The following is a 13859-nucleotide window of genomic DNA, read 5'->3' as shown; positions in this document are numbered from 1 at the left end:
GTCTTAATATATTGCAACTAAGAAAAAGTATTCACACCCTTTGCACCTCTACAGAATGTTGCTGCCACCACCGTGCTTCATAGGCTGGCTGGTGTTAAATAGCCCTGCTATGAAGGTTGGAGCTTTTCCTGCATTCTGTAAGAGTTTGGATCAAAAGCTCCTGATTTAGGTCCATCAGAGCAAAGACTTAGTTTCTGCAACACCCAGCTGGTCTCCGTCTAACTGTATATTTTTAATTTATTTTTTATTTAACTAGGTGAGTTACTAAAAACACATTCTTATTTACAATAAATTGTTTCTGGATGGTTCTAATACTTCCATAAAGAAAAGCAAATATCAATAATAAAATATACAATACAATAAAGTATTTATTTTAATTTTATGTAAATTATTATTTATTTATTTATTTGGCATTTTCAGACTTCCATATAAGCCTGGAAACAATCTCTGGTTCCAGCTCCTAGAAATAATATGAACAATAATAATAAGATTTATTACTTCAATTATATTTGTGTTTTAAAGGTTTTAACCTTAAAATTAAATAAAAAATCTTTGTCATTTTGTCAGAATCTTTACTTAGGATGATTATTGATTATTAACAAGGATTTATTTGGCTTCACAGCGAGTTCACGTGACCAGGGAGCCCTTTTGACCCGTTCTCTCGCGAGACGTGACGCGGCTCTTCGCGAGATCACGTCTGCAGCAGCAAATCGGCTCCTGAAGACAATCTACTCGTTTCTGCGGTAAGAGGCTGATTAAGCCGGCGCGTGCGCGACAAGCGCCGGCCGAGCGCGTGTGCGGGACTCGGGGCGCGTGCTCGCGCGCCTGTGTTTGCGCGGTGTCGCTCATGGGGACGTGTGTGTGTGTGAGTGTGTGTGTGTGTGTGAGTGTGTGTGGAGGAGAGCGGGATGGATGGATGGAGGCTGCAGCCTGACGGGCGCGACGCGGCGTGCACGCGCGCCGGCTGTGCTTGACGACCACCTTCGATCTTCATCCTGCTCCTCTTCCTCTGCGCGTGTGCGCTGGCATCCTGCGGGTGACCTTCAGTCAGGAGGTCACATGTCCAGCTGGTCAGGGGTTTTGGAGGTGGGCGGGGCCACCTGCCGTGGAGGTGCGCTCAGGTTCTGCGCGTGCACGTCTCAGTTCAGACACCCAGCAGGACACGCGAGGTGTGTGTTCAGGTGTGTGTTCAGGTGTGTTCACAAACACAGAGGAAAGAGGGACAACAGAGGCCTCAGGAAGCTGCCCGTTACCATGGTTACGGATGCTGGAAACAGTCCAGAGGCGATGCAAAGAAATCTGAGGCCCAACATGAGTTAACCTGTTGGCCCTTCAAAATAAAACTCAAGCTTTCTCAAGTTTTAGAGAACAGATCATTCTGATGGAGGGTTCTGCAGGAGAATCGGGTTTTTTAAAGAACCGTCTGGTACCAGAGCTTTTCCCCAGTGTTCCCAGTGTTCCCAGTGTTCCCAGTCTGGGTGGGACTCCCTCAGGCTGCAGCTCACTTCTGTCCACCATGTCTGACTTCTAAACTGGTTAAAAGAAACATTTAATATAACAGAAAATATTAATGCTGGTTAAATTTAATTACAGTTTGAATTTGGTTTAAAATAAAACAATAATCCAGACTAGAAGATATTAACTTGAAACTTTATGATATTTATTTATTTATTATAACAATAAAAAATATGACCTTTCTGCAGATTTTTCTCCTGTGACTTCATGTTACTGGAGTCACAGACAGAAAGTTGATTATTGCTGTTAAAAATCAACTTTTTCAGGTCAGCTGTTACACAGAAAAAGTGTTTTTTTTAAATAATTAGCAACCAATAACTGTATGTAATGTTTTGATTTATTGACATTTATTGATGTTTTCATGAAACCGCAGTGGACGATCCCGGTGATGTTACCAGTTTTTGGGGTTTCAAACATCAATAATCGGGATTTATTTTCAAAATAAAAACAAAATTTTTTTAATCCTCATTAGAAATTTTTTATGACTTTAATCCAGATTTCCAACACAGAATAAAGTGTGAATTTAAACATCTTAATAAATAAATTATGATTAAAGAGAAAATACAGAAATTCTTCTGATCACTTACATTTTTTTTTGCCTTTTTTAGTTTTAAGATTTTGACTGAAATTTAAAGCTGAAATTTCATGAAATATTCAATACAAAAAAATTAAATCTTTCCATAACTGATGTCATCAAAGTGTCTTCAGAGAATCGTTATGGATGGTGATGCTGTGGATCTCCAGCAGCAGTCAGTGTCGCAACGTGTCTGAGGAGGCCTCTGTTGCTGTATGACGGTCACATGACCATGATGACATGCTAACAGGTAGCAGAGATGATATTCAAGGCTAGCTCTGCTAATCCAGCCCCTTTGCTTTTGCTGCTCTTCCAACCTGCCTGGCCGTTTGGTTGGAGAGAAGCTGGAGTAGGGGAGACGATCCGCTGGGATTTGGGGTCAAAGTTCAGGTAATATTTGAACTTTTGAGACACAAATCAGTCATAAAAACGTTACCTCGTTACCATGGTTACGCATCATCGCAGCTGTCAGAAAGTGAAACAGTGAGAGCTGAAAGTATGAGGTTCTGTTTGGGTCGTGTAGGTCAGGTTCTGACCTGACTTTAGGCTGGTTCTGACCTGGTCTGAACCCAAGATTCTGACCCGATTCTGACTTGGTTCCGACCCGGTCTGAAGCCAGGGTTCTGACCCGGCTCTAGCCTGGTTCTGACCCGGTTCTGCGTTCCAGGCGGGCCATGGAGGTGTCGTCCCACAGCCTCTTCCTGCTGCAGCAGCTCAACGTGCAGAGAGAGTTCGGCTTCCTGTGCGATTGCACCGTTGCCATCGGTAACGTCTACTTCAAGGCCCACCGGGCCGTTCTGGCCGCCTTCTCCAACTACTTCAAGATGATCTTCATCCACCAGTCCAGGTAAAACACCTGAGGATGTTCAGCTCAGAAAATAACAAAACCTCTGAGGAGCAGAAGAAGAAACTCTGGATGATTAATATGATGATAAATTATTGATTCAGGAGTTTTAATCGATTTCAGATTCATTGATAAGGATCAGACCATCCTGACTGTTCACATAATCTAGATTAGATCATTTAGATTTGGACTTGCTGATCCTAATTAGGTTTAGTTAATCCTGACTGAAGCCATCATTTTACTGAATTTATCTTGACTCCTTACAGCTGATTTAGATTTTTAATCTTCATTTGGACTGAATTTTTATTTTTAATTTGGATTTGGACCAGTTTATACTGATTGGGATTAGTTAATCTCAGTTAATCTAGATGATCAGAGTTTATGTTGATCAGCTAATAAATGGTCTGTTAGGTTAATGCTAATTATTAGTGTATTTTGATGTGAACGTGATTATTCAAGTTTATTTAATCCAGATGATCTCAGATTTTAGTTGATGTATTGTTTTAGATCCTGCGGTGACCTCTGACCTCCTGCCTCCTCAGTGAATGTATAAAGATCCAGCCCACCGACATCCAGCCGGACGTCTTCAGCTACCTGCTGCACATCATGTACACCGGGATGTGTCCCAAGCAGCCGGTGGACCAGAGCCGGCTGCAGGACGGCATCAAGTTCCTGCACGCCTACCAGCTGTGCCGCAAGCCGGGCGACGCCGCCGCCGATGCCGCCGCCGACGGCGTCCGCATGTCCAACCTGTACGGCATCCAGATCTCCTCCCAGCTGGCCAGCAAAGACACGCCGGGCGTCCACAAGGCCGCCGCGGCGTCCCGGGCGGCCCCCGAGCCGCGGTCCCAGCTGTCCCTTGCCGTGGGACTGGACGCCGTCCCACAGGACCACCAGCAGGCGGCGCTGCGCAACATCTGCTCCGTGACGTCGGCGGACGACTCGGACGTCTCCAGCCGCATCAAGCAGGAGCGGGTGGAGGAGGAGGACGGCGAGGCGGAGGATGGAGGCCCGCAGGGCGGCAGCCCGCTGTTCAAAGGGCGCCCCCTGCTGCTGCAGTGCCCGCGCTGCGGGGAGCGCTGCTCCTCGCCGGAGGACCTGCGGGAGCACCTGTTCAGCCACGCCCTAGACCCCGCACGCCTCATGGACGGGCTCCCGCCGCTGCCGGGCGCCGACGAGCCGCTGCAGGGCGCTGCCGAGCCGCTGGACGCCGGCTGCCTGGAGGAGGCGCTGCGGCAGAGTCAGGTGCTTGCCAACCAGCTGGCGGCGGAGCTGAGGCGGAGCCGCGGCGACGGCGACGGCGGCACAAGCCCCGCCCCCACCGTGCTCCATTCCCGCAAGCGGAAGATCGCCTGCGCCGTCTGCAGCCTGCGCTTCTCCCACAAGAGCCAGCTGCAGGAACACATGTACAGCCACACCGGCAAGCCGGGCCGCTTCCACCGCTACAACCGCCTCTGCAGCCAGCTCTTCCAGGGCTCCGCCCACTTCTGCGACGCCGCCGCCGTGGGCGGCGAGCCGGGCGGTGGAGGCGGGGCCTCGGCCGCGCTCTGCGAGGACGCCAACCGGGACACGCAGGACAACGGCAGCTCCTGCTACTCACTGGACTCCGAGGTGTCCCAGGAGAGCGTGGACGGCGTTCCCGTCGAGTGATGATGATGATGTCATCGTTGGGGACTGTGTACCTGTGCAGGTGTGTGTGTGTGTGTGTGAGTAAGCCAGTCATTCTCTCAGTTTCTCTCTGGTTTGTGTTGAACTTTGAGGAATGCTCTAGCTGATGATGATGATGATGCTGCTGATGATGATGATGATTACGTCATCCTCATCTCGGTAGAACGTCCGGTTGTGAGGAAGAGGATGCTGGGCCGCAGCTCTTCATCAGCAGACAGCCGTGCCTTGATGACCGAAGGCCGCCTGGCAGCTCCAAGCTTCGTGACAATCTGCAGCTTTTTGACCAATCAGCTCCTGGATCTGGAGCGGAGTGCTGGTGGAAAGAAAGTACACCCCGCACACTGACACACTGACTTCATCTTGTTGTTTACGCTGCAATGCATCCTGGGTAGATGATATATGCTGCGCTAGCTGCCATGAAGCTAGCTCCAACCAGACAGAACAGAAACACGGAATAATGTTCAAGCTCTTCAATTTGAACTTTAGCATTAGCTTTAGCTAATGGTATTAGCTCTAGTTACTGATGTTAACTGTGGCTAATGTTGCTATCTCTAGCTAATGGTGTTAAATCTAGCTAGCAACATTAGCCACAACCATTAGCTATAACTAATGGTTTTGGCTCTAGGTAAAAACAAGAGTCAAAACCTAAACTATGAATATTAGCTTTAGCTAAGCTCTCTTCCTGAGCTTCTTATGTTTTGTTTATAGGCTAACGTTCCCTGTAACCGACACAAACAACATAAGAAAATTAGAACATATTTAGTCCAACTAGTCATGGATCCATTTAAGCATTTTTCTCGTTTTCTGGTGGTTTCAGCATCTCAGAATGGATCCAAATCAGCCCCAGATTTTCACAACCTGAGGCTGTGTTGCTGCTCTTTAACCTGAGAAGGGTTCAAAGGTCAAACTGTCTGAAGTTCAAAGGTCAAACCTTCTGAGGTCCATCATCCTCCAGAGAGGAAAACATGTCAGAGATCTTCCTGTTAGTGAACGTTCTATCAAATTCAGGCTGAAATCAGAGAAATGGTCTGTTAAAGGCCTCATTCACAAGAAAAGGTTAAAGGTCATGACCCAGAGCCAGGTTGGAACACAGCTGACCTTTTTCCTGACTGTAAACACAGTGGTGGAGGGGTCATGATGCGGGCTTGTTTTGCATAAACTTCTCTGTATCCTGAAGGTTTTTGAGGAAGTTTGGCCCAAACCGAGTCGTCAACGGAAACAAGAATGAAGGTGTTTCAGTGGCCTAGTCAAAGTCCAGAGAGCTGATTGGATTGGACAGATTTCAAGGCATAGATTTTATGGGGTGTACTTACTTTTCACCAGAGTTAAATCAGTCAGATGTTTACAGGCTCATGACGATGTTTTATTTTCTGGTATTTTTGAAAGTTTGCAGCCTGGGATCAGTTTCTGTTTCAGAGATCTGATTGGAGGAGAGCAGAGTCAGAATCGATCAGGTGTGTTAATTCATAATCAATAATCCCGTTCAGATTAGCTGTAAAATCAGAAAAACATCCAAAATGCTCCTTTAAAGCTCTTTGCTGCTGCTGGGGTCAGAGGTCACATGACCAGGATGCTCCAGTCATGGCCACTGAACGCGTGACTGTCGTCTTTCTCTCCGTGTGTCACCATAACAACAAGAAGTTCAGTGTCGACGTGTTTTTGTACACGTTTTGTTTTTCATCGATGGAAATGTTTTGTAAATAAATGTCCTTTTTCCACCAATCACGTCGCAGATCTTTAATTCGGAGTTCTCCCTCGTCCAATCGACGAGTCGATTACTCAGGAACTTCTTTGGTCGAAAGTAAATGAATTATTCTAATGGAAATGAGCTAAAAATGTGATTTATTTAGAATAAAATGACCCGAAACGACAGCGGACCTCTGGGTGCACTGGCAGGTTCAGACCAGCAGGGGGCAGCAGAGGAATGAGAAAAGTATTTGACATTCAACGGGAAGCAGCTTTAAATAAATAATCATAAATACGTCAAAACAAATGCAGAATTATTACTATTACTAAAGTTATATTTTATTAATATTGTTTTACTTTTTATTAGTTTTATTTTATCACTAATTCATAATGTTATACCTAAACCAAAAACAGATTTCAGTGGTTGCTTCACCAAAACAAACTGATTATTTTCCTTTAACTTCAGGATCTCTGTGTTCAACTCAAGGTGATAAATTAAAAAAATCAATTAGGATTTTGTTTTTCATCTGGGAAGAAATTCAGAAACATTCCAGGTAAATTCTCAACTGTTACATGAGAATAAAAATAGAAAACAAGTAAATTATTAGAGGAATAAAACAACATTTAAAACAGAAACTGCTCAATGATTCATCTTTAAAGTTAGGATGAACAGAATTAAACTATTATTTGTCCAGTTTGTCTGATTTTTCATCATATTTAGTTAAATTTCAGTAAATTTATGTTCCTATCAGCTCAAAACATGAAAACTTGAAGCTTTTTCTCTCCGGTGTAACAGAAATTAACTCATTTTTATCCTTTTGAATCTTTTTTGTTGTAAAAACATCACAATAATGTGCAATGAAACATTACCTTTGTCACCTGCAGGTGGCGCTGATCAGTTCCCACCTGTCTGCAGGTGAAACCAGCGTGTTGAAATAAAGTCCAAGTTTGCCTCCATTTCCCAGAATGCCTTTCGGTTCGGCCTCAGTGAGTGGCGCGCTCACCTGGCGGAGGGTCTGATTGGTCGCCGCGCTGTTGCTTAGGGACAGATGGGGGTATTTTTACTCTCCATCTCTATAGAAACAAAAGCTGCTGCTCTTCTTCACACCTTTAAAAATAGACGTAATCAGGAGGCTGAAGACCTGCTGCACATCGATCACTGATCATTGATTACTGATCGGTCAAACAGCTGAGGGGCTTATTTCCTGTGTGACAGGAAGTCAGAGAGTCGAGAAGAAAAAGTGGATCCACTTCAGCTTCAGATTGTTGCTGAAAGAAGTTCTGCTGCTTTTATAAATGAAAACTTTTCATCTTCATCTGCATTTATAATTTAATTTTTACTCTGATCAAATCTAATCTGATGATTAGCATAACAAAAACAACCCGTGCTGCGTTCAGGGACAGATCAGCAGGAATTTTAATTTATTAGATTAGATCAGCTGGTCCAAAAACGAACCAAAACCACCAAAAATAAAAGAATAATTATTAAGTTGAGCATCACATTTCAACATTTATAACGTTAATAAATGAAAATAAACATAAAAATACTCAAACTGGGAATGAAACTGAACAAAATAACTCAATTGAGAATTTAAAAACCATTAAATGTCTTCTTTATCTATTATTATTATTATTATTATTATTATTATTATTATTATTATTATTATTATTATTATTATTATTCAGCTCCTGTGACTCTGTCCTCTTCTTCTTTATAAAACATCTTAATTTTAGTCAGGCTGGATGGAGAACATCCGTTTTCTGGACTTTGACTAGGCCATTTTAACCCATAAAGCTGCTTTGACCTAACCATCCTTGCCTGTTTAATCCCAGTCTCTCGTTTTTGAAGGTTTTCTTCCAAGATTGTCTTAATTTAGTTCCATCCATCTTCCCATCAACTCTGACCATCCTCCCGCAGCATGATGCTGCCACCACCGTGCTTCACTGTGTGTTCAGGAAAACCAGATCATTTCAGTTTTGGTTTCATCTGAACAGAGACATTTCTTCCACGGGTTTCCTGAGACCTTCAGGGCTTTAGGTGAACTGGAAAAATGAATCCGGGCCTTTTCCTCTCCTTCATGTCCAGGTCCAGGTCCAGGTCCAGGTGAAGGTCCAGGTCCAGGTGCAGGTCCAGGTCGTCCATCTTGTCTCCATGTCTGACGTTCAGAACCTCAGATGTTGCAGAACCAGAACTGGCTGCTGCCTCCATGTTGCTATTTTAATCATCTTCCTCTTTTCTTTCTCTGCTGTCACATAAAATGCATTAAATCTCCTTCCTCTGCCTACATGCATGTATGTAGCTTCTCTCTCTCATTGTGTGTGTGAGGGTGTGTGTGTGTGTGTGTGGGTGTGTGTGTGTGTGTGTTTGTTGTTTGTTTTGAGACTTTCTGATGAAATCTGACAGAAATTCGTTAAAAGAAATAAAATCCTCGCCCCCTGAGGCGATGTCACTTCCTGCCTCGCTGCTGTCAGCTTATTGAGCAACAGACCGGTGTGAAACGCCAATCAGTGCAGTTGCCATGGAGACCGAGGTGGCGATGCAGCAGCATCAGCATCATCAGCTGAGGATGAGGAGGAGAGGCGAGCTCGGCGCTTCGCTCAGTCGGAGAAACGGATCGGATCAGCCGGACGGAACCAGGTGAGGCTCTGCTTTATTCCTCTCTGATCGCTCCTCATGCCTGATGACATCATCACGCGTGTTTGATGACATCATCAGGGCACACAGAGTTTTAAAGAAAAAACAGAAACGGCTCTTAGGGAAACTTTGTGCTGCAGGAGACGTGATGGGTCAGCTGGTTCTGATCCGGTTTTATTCTGATTTTTCCTCTTTATTCCTCAGATTAACAGTGAAAATAATAAAGTTTGATAAAGTTTGTTTAAATTTCCTTTTCCATTTTCCTTCCTTATAAATGACCTAAAAGTAATAAAATCTGTTTGGACGTGGAAACATTTTTAAATCAGTCACTTTTGATTAAACATAATTTTTAAAAAATTTGATGTAATAATCAATTTGTTATTTTGTACACTCTAAAAATCATATCTGATTAGATTTAAATGAAGAAAAAACAAAAGCAACGCTTTCAGACAGGAAATGATAGTTGCAACTTTTTTCAATCTTTTTCTTTCATTGTTCAAAACAGTCTTGAAATAAAAAACAATGTCAAGGAGTTTTTTCTCCTGCGGGAATAGAGAATAAATAACATAAAATATAAATTATGGTGTCATCTGCATACAGTCGAATCTTACAGTAAAAACAGATTAAACAGTGATATGTAAAGCTAATTTTCATGATTTAAATATAAATATTTGTTGAATATCTGGAGTTTTTTAATGTCCTTGTGCTCACATCTGGAAGTTTCTGATTTAAATTTAAACTTGAAAGCTTCTTTTAGAGCGTCTGATTGAGTTTACTTTAACTTTATTTGTGTGAATCTTCACTTTTATTTTTCCTTGGATTAAATAGCTACTTAATTTAAGCAGAAAATGTCTTTATATCTGATTGATTGTATAAAATTTAACAGGCTAAACTAAACTATTCAACTTACATTAAATCAGCCTCAATCTCAAAATGTGTCAAAAACCCCCAGCAGTTTTAAATAATGAATCTTTTAATCCTTAAAAGGAAACAGATCGTTTTTAAATGAAAAATATTTATTTAATCAATGATATTAAAATGAATTTCTGTGCTAACTGAATTAACTTTACCTTCCTGTTGGCTTTGAAGCCACCTGAAGGCTTTTAGGATATTTTACCTGGAAAACTTACTTTTTGTGTTTCATTTTTGAAACAGTAATATTCATTCAGGTTGCTACTTCAGGTTTTGTTAGCGATTATTTAAAGTGTTTGTTGTTTATTTTAATGATAAAATACATTGAAATGGTTCAGTTAAAGTCCATTTAGTGTCTGGTTCCTTAAGCCCCGCCCCTTTAACTGCTGATTGGTCAGCCTGGCTGTTAGAAAACAATGTGATTGGTTGTTTAGTGATGACTCTGCTGAGTGTAAGGTGAAATGTGGAAATCTTTATTAACAAAGAAAGAAATTAAAGAAATGTAATTAAAATCACATGAATAAGTTTGCTTGTTATGTCGTCATCCTTCTACCACTTCCTGTCGTCTTGTTCTTCATTTCCTGCAGTAGTAAAATCTGGTTGTTGATCATGTGACTCCTGTGAAGTAAAAGCTTTTTCCATTCATTTCAATGCAGCCAAAACAACATGTCATCCTTGTGCAAAAACTTTATATAATAAAAGTTTTTTTTTAGATTGGCACGTTTCCATGAGTGGATTTATTTTCTGAATATCAAATTATGCAATTTTAAAGTTAAGAGAAATGCAGCTAAAGGTGCGAAGAAATACTGTGAAAATAACTGACTGATGCAGAAAAATCTAAATCTGGCAGCTGGATTTGGTTTGGTTTTCTCTGTTTCTCAGTTTTTATACAGAGTTGCTGTTAATCTGTTGATTGTTTTCATGTTGCTGCTTCCAGTTGCCGAGCCGAGTTGACTCTCAGTGTGACTGTGAGCCTCGGTTTAATATCTGCCGCCTCGTCGCTCGTAAATCACCATGAGTGTCGTCTGGTTGTTTGTCTGCAGCTTCCCAGGAGTTTAATCTCAGCGGCTGATGGTTCATCTCAGTTAACGGCGAGCGGAGACGCCTGGAGCGAGATCCAACATGGCCGCCGAGGACGGAGAGCGAGGAGGACCGAGGAGGAAGCCGAGGCTCCTGCTGGGAAGAACCAGAACCAGGAGCACCGGAGAGGAAACCAAACCAGAACCGGCTGGAAACGGGGAGGAAACATCGGCTGGGAGCGACAAACAGACAACCTGCAGGGGGCGCCAGAGCGCTGCAGGGAAAAGGAGACGCAGGTGGTGGAGCGGCTTGTCCTCAGCAGTCAGCTGCATCAGGAGACAGGAGGACGGTGAGGCGAGTCCACCAGAGGGGGCGCTGCAGAGACAGGAGGACGGTGAGGCCAGTCCACCACAGGGGGCGCTGCAGAGACAGGAGGACGGTGAGGCCAGTCCACCAGAGGGGGCGCTGCAGAGACAGGAGGACGGTGAGGCCAGTCCACCAGAGGGGGGGCTGCAGAGACAGGAGGACGGTGAGTCCAGTCCACCAGAGGGGGCGCTGCAGAGACAGGAAGAGACGAGGAAGATGAGGAACGTTTTGAGGAGATTCGTTCCACTAAGGAAGAAATCTTCTCCGTGGTTCCGCACTACACTGCAGAAGTTCTTCATCAGAGCGGGAAGGAGACGGTCCGTCCCGCCGGGACACGAGGAGGACGCGGTGTTGGGACCTGACCTGTGTGCTTCCGGACTCGCCGAGATACCTGAAGGTCCTCCACAGGTCCAGATGTTCTGCTACCAGGCGGAGCATTTACCTGAAGAACCGGAACCTACAGCAGAAATGGCAGACCCTGAAGATGGACCGGTGCCGGTCCAAATGGCTCAAATAAACCAGGTTCTGGTGCGGGACGTGTCCTCAGAAGAGGACGAGGTTCTGTTTGACTCAGAACTTGTTGTGGACCTCCATGACCAGCCCACGTTCCAGTTCCCCCCAGAGGACAAGACGGTCCAGATGTCTGTCCCACCCCAACCGTCCACCAATGGACCGTCCATCCGGATCCAGCTCTGTCCGCCGGATGACTCCGCCCAGGAGGAAGAGGAGGACGAGGAAGGCTGGGTGGGCGTGGCCTCCGCAGAGAGCCACCTCCTCCACCTGATCTGCTCCGACCCGACTGAGCGGCAGCTGCAGCAGGCGGCCCGGTCACTGGTCAGAACCGCCATGACCGCCGCCGTGGATCAGCTGACCCGAGAGCAGCGGGGCAGCGGAGGCTCCGCCCACCTGGAGCCCCCGGGCGCCAGGTGACGGTCTGAGACGGCAGGAACGTTCAGAGTAGCGCTAGAAAACACCTAGCTTAGCGTTAGCATTAGCTTTACTGAAACAAACACCTGTACGAGTCTGAATACTCAAAACAACCTGTTCAAACGAGCTGCAGCCTCAGCAGAACTGAACCATCATAACCGAGCTCTGCTAAGCTAGCTAGTTTCAGCGACACTTCCTGATGGAAATATCAAAATAAAAGCACTTCCTGTTCTGATAATCTTATTATGTTGTCATTTATACTTTACTTTTAAACATTTATATTACCATTTAGTAAAGGTTAGTGGATTAAAATTGTACGGCGAAGGAATTACGGAGTTTCATAATGAATAAAATTTAATAAATAAATATTTAAACTTACGGAGTTTTGGGTCGAAGAGCAGCAGGAAAAGAACATGGAGACGAGAGGAAATGAAAGAGACAGAATAATGAAATCAGAGCTTTTTATAACGAAGAAATGAAGAATGACAAAATAATGAAAAATAAACTAGAACTATTATTAATAAATTATAAATAAAACTTCATATATATAAAATTCAGGTTTCGTGCGGACATTATTTTGTCAACCACAGTTTATTTATTTCATTGTTTATTTACTCATTTAATATTGTTTTATTTACATATTTCAGGAACTTTTATTTTTTTTTAGCTTACATTTCATGTTTTTTATTATTTTATGTTCTTATTCAAATGACAGGTGGGAGAATTTCTAAATAAATAAATATGTATAAATAAATAAAATAAGCTTCCAATGAAATATATTATTTCATGAGGACACTTAGTTATTTATTTAATGGTGTATTTTCTAGTTATTTATCAATAACAATATTTATTTAATTAATCTAAGGAACTTATTTAAAAGCACAAATAAGGATTAAACCAAATAATGACAGGATGAACTAAGGCAGGATTTAAATAAACAAACAATGAAGAAATGATCCAAACACAAAGAAATATTAAATCACAAACATTATGATAAAAGATGTTTTTTGGATGGCAAAATATGTCAGATGATTAATAGCTGTTAATATTATTAAAAAATCAAAAGATGATAAAGGGTTCAGTTTGTGTTCCTGACTCAGAGTTTGGATTTAGTGAGGAAATGATTTGAGTTTTGACCTGATTCACAGGATCCTTGTTCCTCATTTCTCTCATTCTGGTTGCTGGATGTGGAAACAGCAGAAACTCCAGACAGACGGAGGAAAACGGACAGGAAACGAATAAAACCAGGATCCAGATGAGTTTTTCTTCGGTTCTGATTCTCAGCTGGTTTCCCGGATTATTTCACCCAGACAGAAACAAGGAGCCCAGTTTCTCTCTCAGCTCGTTACGGAGGTTTATTTAAAGAAAACTTCCTGCTGTTGACAAGTGGAGGCGCTCTAATGAGCCGAACCGGCCCCGGGGTCCGGGCTCCGACCTGCAGCAGAAACCCACCTGGTCTCCATGGAAACGCACCAAAACATGATGATGTTCTTCCTGTATAAAGTATTCACACCTGTTAATATTTCCTCATTTCTTCAACATGAAAGCAGAATCTGCTGCAGCCGTCTGACGCCGAGCAGCATGATGCTGCCACCACCGTGTTTCAGTGTGTTTGGTTTCTGCCGCACAAAGAGTCACGAAACACAAGATCCAAGAAAACCGGGAAAAGTTTCAGTGGAAAAAGATTTTTAGATTTGATGTTTGATTAACTT

The 13859-nt window shown here is 43.4% G+C and overlaps 2 protein-coding genes and 1 long non-coding RNA gene across 5 annotated transcripts; all 3 read left to right on the top strand.

Moving 5' to 3' along the window:
• The first annotated feature begins 617 nt into the window (after window positions 1–617).
• On the top strand, window positions 618–8637 carry zbtb25 (zinc finger and BTB domain containing 25). Of its 3 annotated transcripts, none has more exons than XR_004342130.1 (4): window positions 618–743; window positions 2757–2936; window positions 3476–4639; window positions 8614–8637. XR_004342130.1 is itself a non-coding variant. In XM_032584942.1 (4 exons), exons 2-3 carry the CDS (start codon window positions 2764–2766, stop codon window positions 4581–4583), a joined length of 1281 nt encoding a protein of 426 aa, XP_032440833.1. In that variant the 5' UTR covers window positions 618–743; window positions 2757–2763; the 3' UTR covers window positions 4584–4623; window positions 4765–6323. The 3 variants fall into 3 exon arrangements, 2 of the variants coding, with proteins under 2 accessions (XP_032440833.1, XP_032440832.1); XM_032584942.1 differs by lacking the exon at window positions 8614–8637 and adding an exon at window positions 4765–6323 and having other exon boundaries at window positions 3476–4623; XM_032584941.1 differs by lacking the exon at window positions 8614–8637 and having other exon boundaries at window positions 3476–6323.
• On the top strand, window positions 750–6323 carry LOC116733961 (uncharacterized). Its single transcript, XR_004342141.1, has 2 exons — window positions 750–875; window positions 4624–6323. It is a non-coding gene; the product is annotated as an uncharacterized LOC116733961 (long non-coding RNA).
• A 142-nt stretch (window positions 8638–8779) lies between the features above and the next one.
• Window positions 8780–13748, top strand: LOC116733923 (uncharacterized). The gene is made up of 2 exons (XM_032584947.1): window positions 8780–8925; window positions 10878–13748. Exon 2 carries the CDS (start codon window positions 10957–10959, stop codon window positions 12148–12150), a length of 1194 nt encoding a protein of 397 aa, XP_032440838.1. The 5' UTR covers window positions 8780–8925; window positions 10878–10956; the 3' UTR covers window positions 12151–13748.
• The last annotated feature ends 111 nt before the right edge of the window (window positions 13749–13859 follow it).

This window comes from Xiphophorus hellerii, chromosome 15 (assembly GCF_003331165.1).
Source record: "Xiphophorus hellerii strain 12219 chromosome 15, Xiphophorus_hellerii-4.1, whole genome shotgun sequence".
NCBI classification, from domain to species: domain Eukaryota; kingdom Metazoa; phylum Chordata; class Actinopteri; order Cyprinodontiformes; family Poeciliidae; genus Xiphophorus; species Xiphophorus hellerii.
Note: the sequence above shows the minus strand (reverse complement) of the source record. Positions and strands in the feature narration are given on the sequence as shown.

Bases quoted from the DNA above. Each gene is read 5' to 3' on its own strand.
- zbtb25 (XM_032584942.1), top strand. From the start codon at position 2,764: ATGGAGGTGTCGTCCCACAGCCTCTTCCTGCTGCAGCAGCTCAACGTG. The intron at 2,937-3,475 runs GTAAAACACCTG...CTGCCTCCTCAG, and splicing joins ATCTTCATCCACCAGTCCAG to TGAATGTATAAAGATCCAGC.
- LOC116733923 (XM_032584947.1), top strand. From the start codon at position 10,957: ATGGCCGCCGAGGACGGAGAGCGAGGAGGACCGAGGAGGAAGCCGAGG.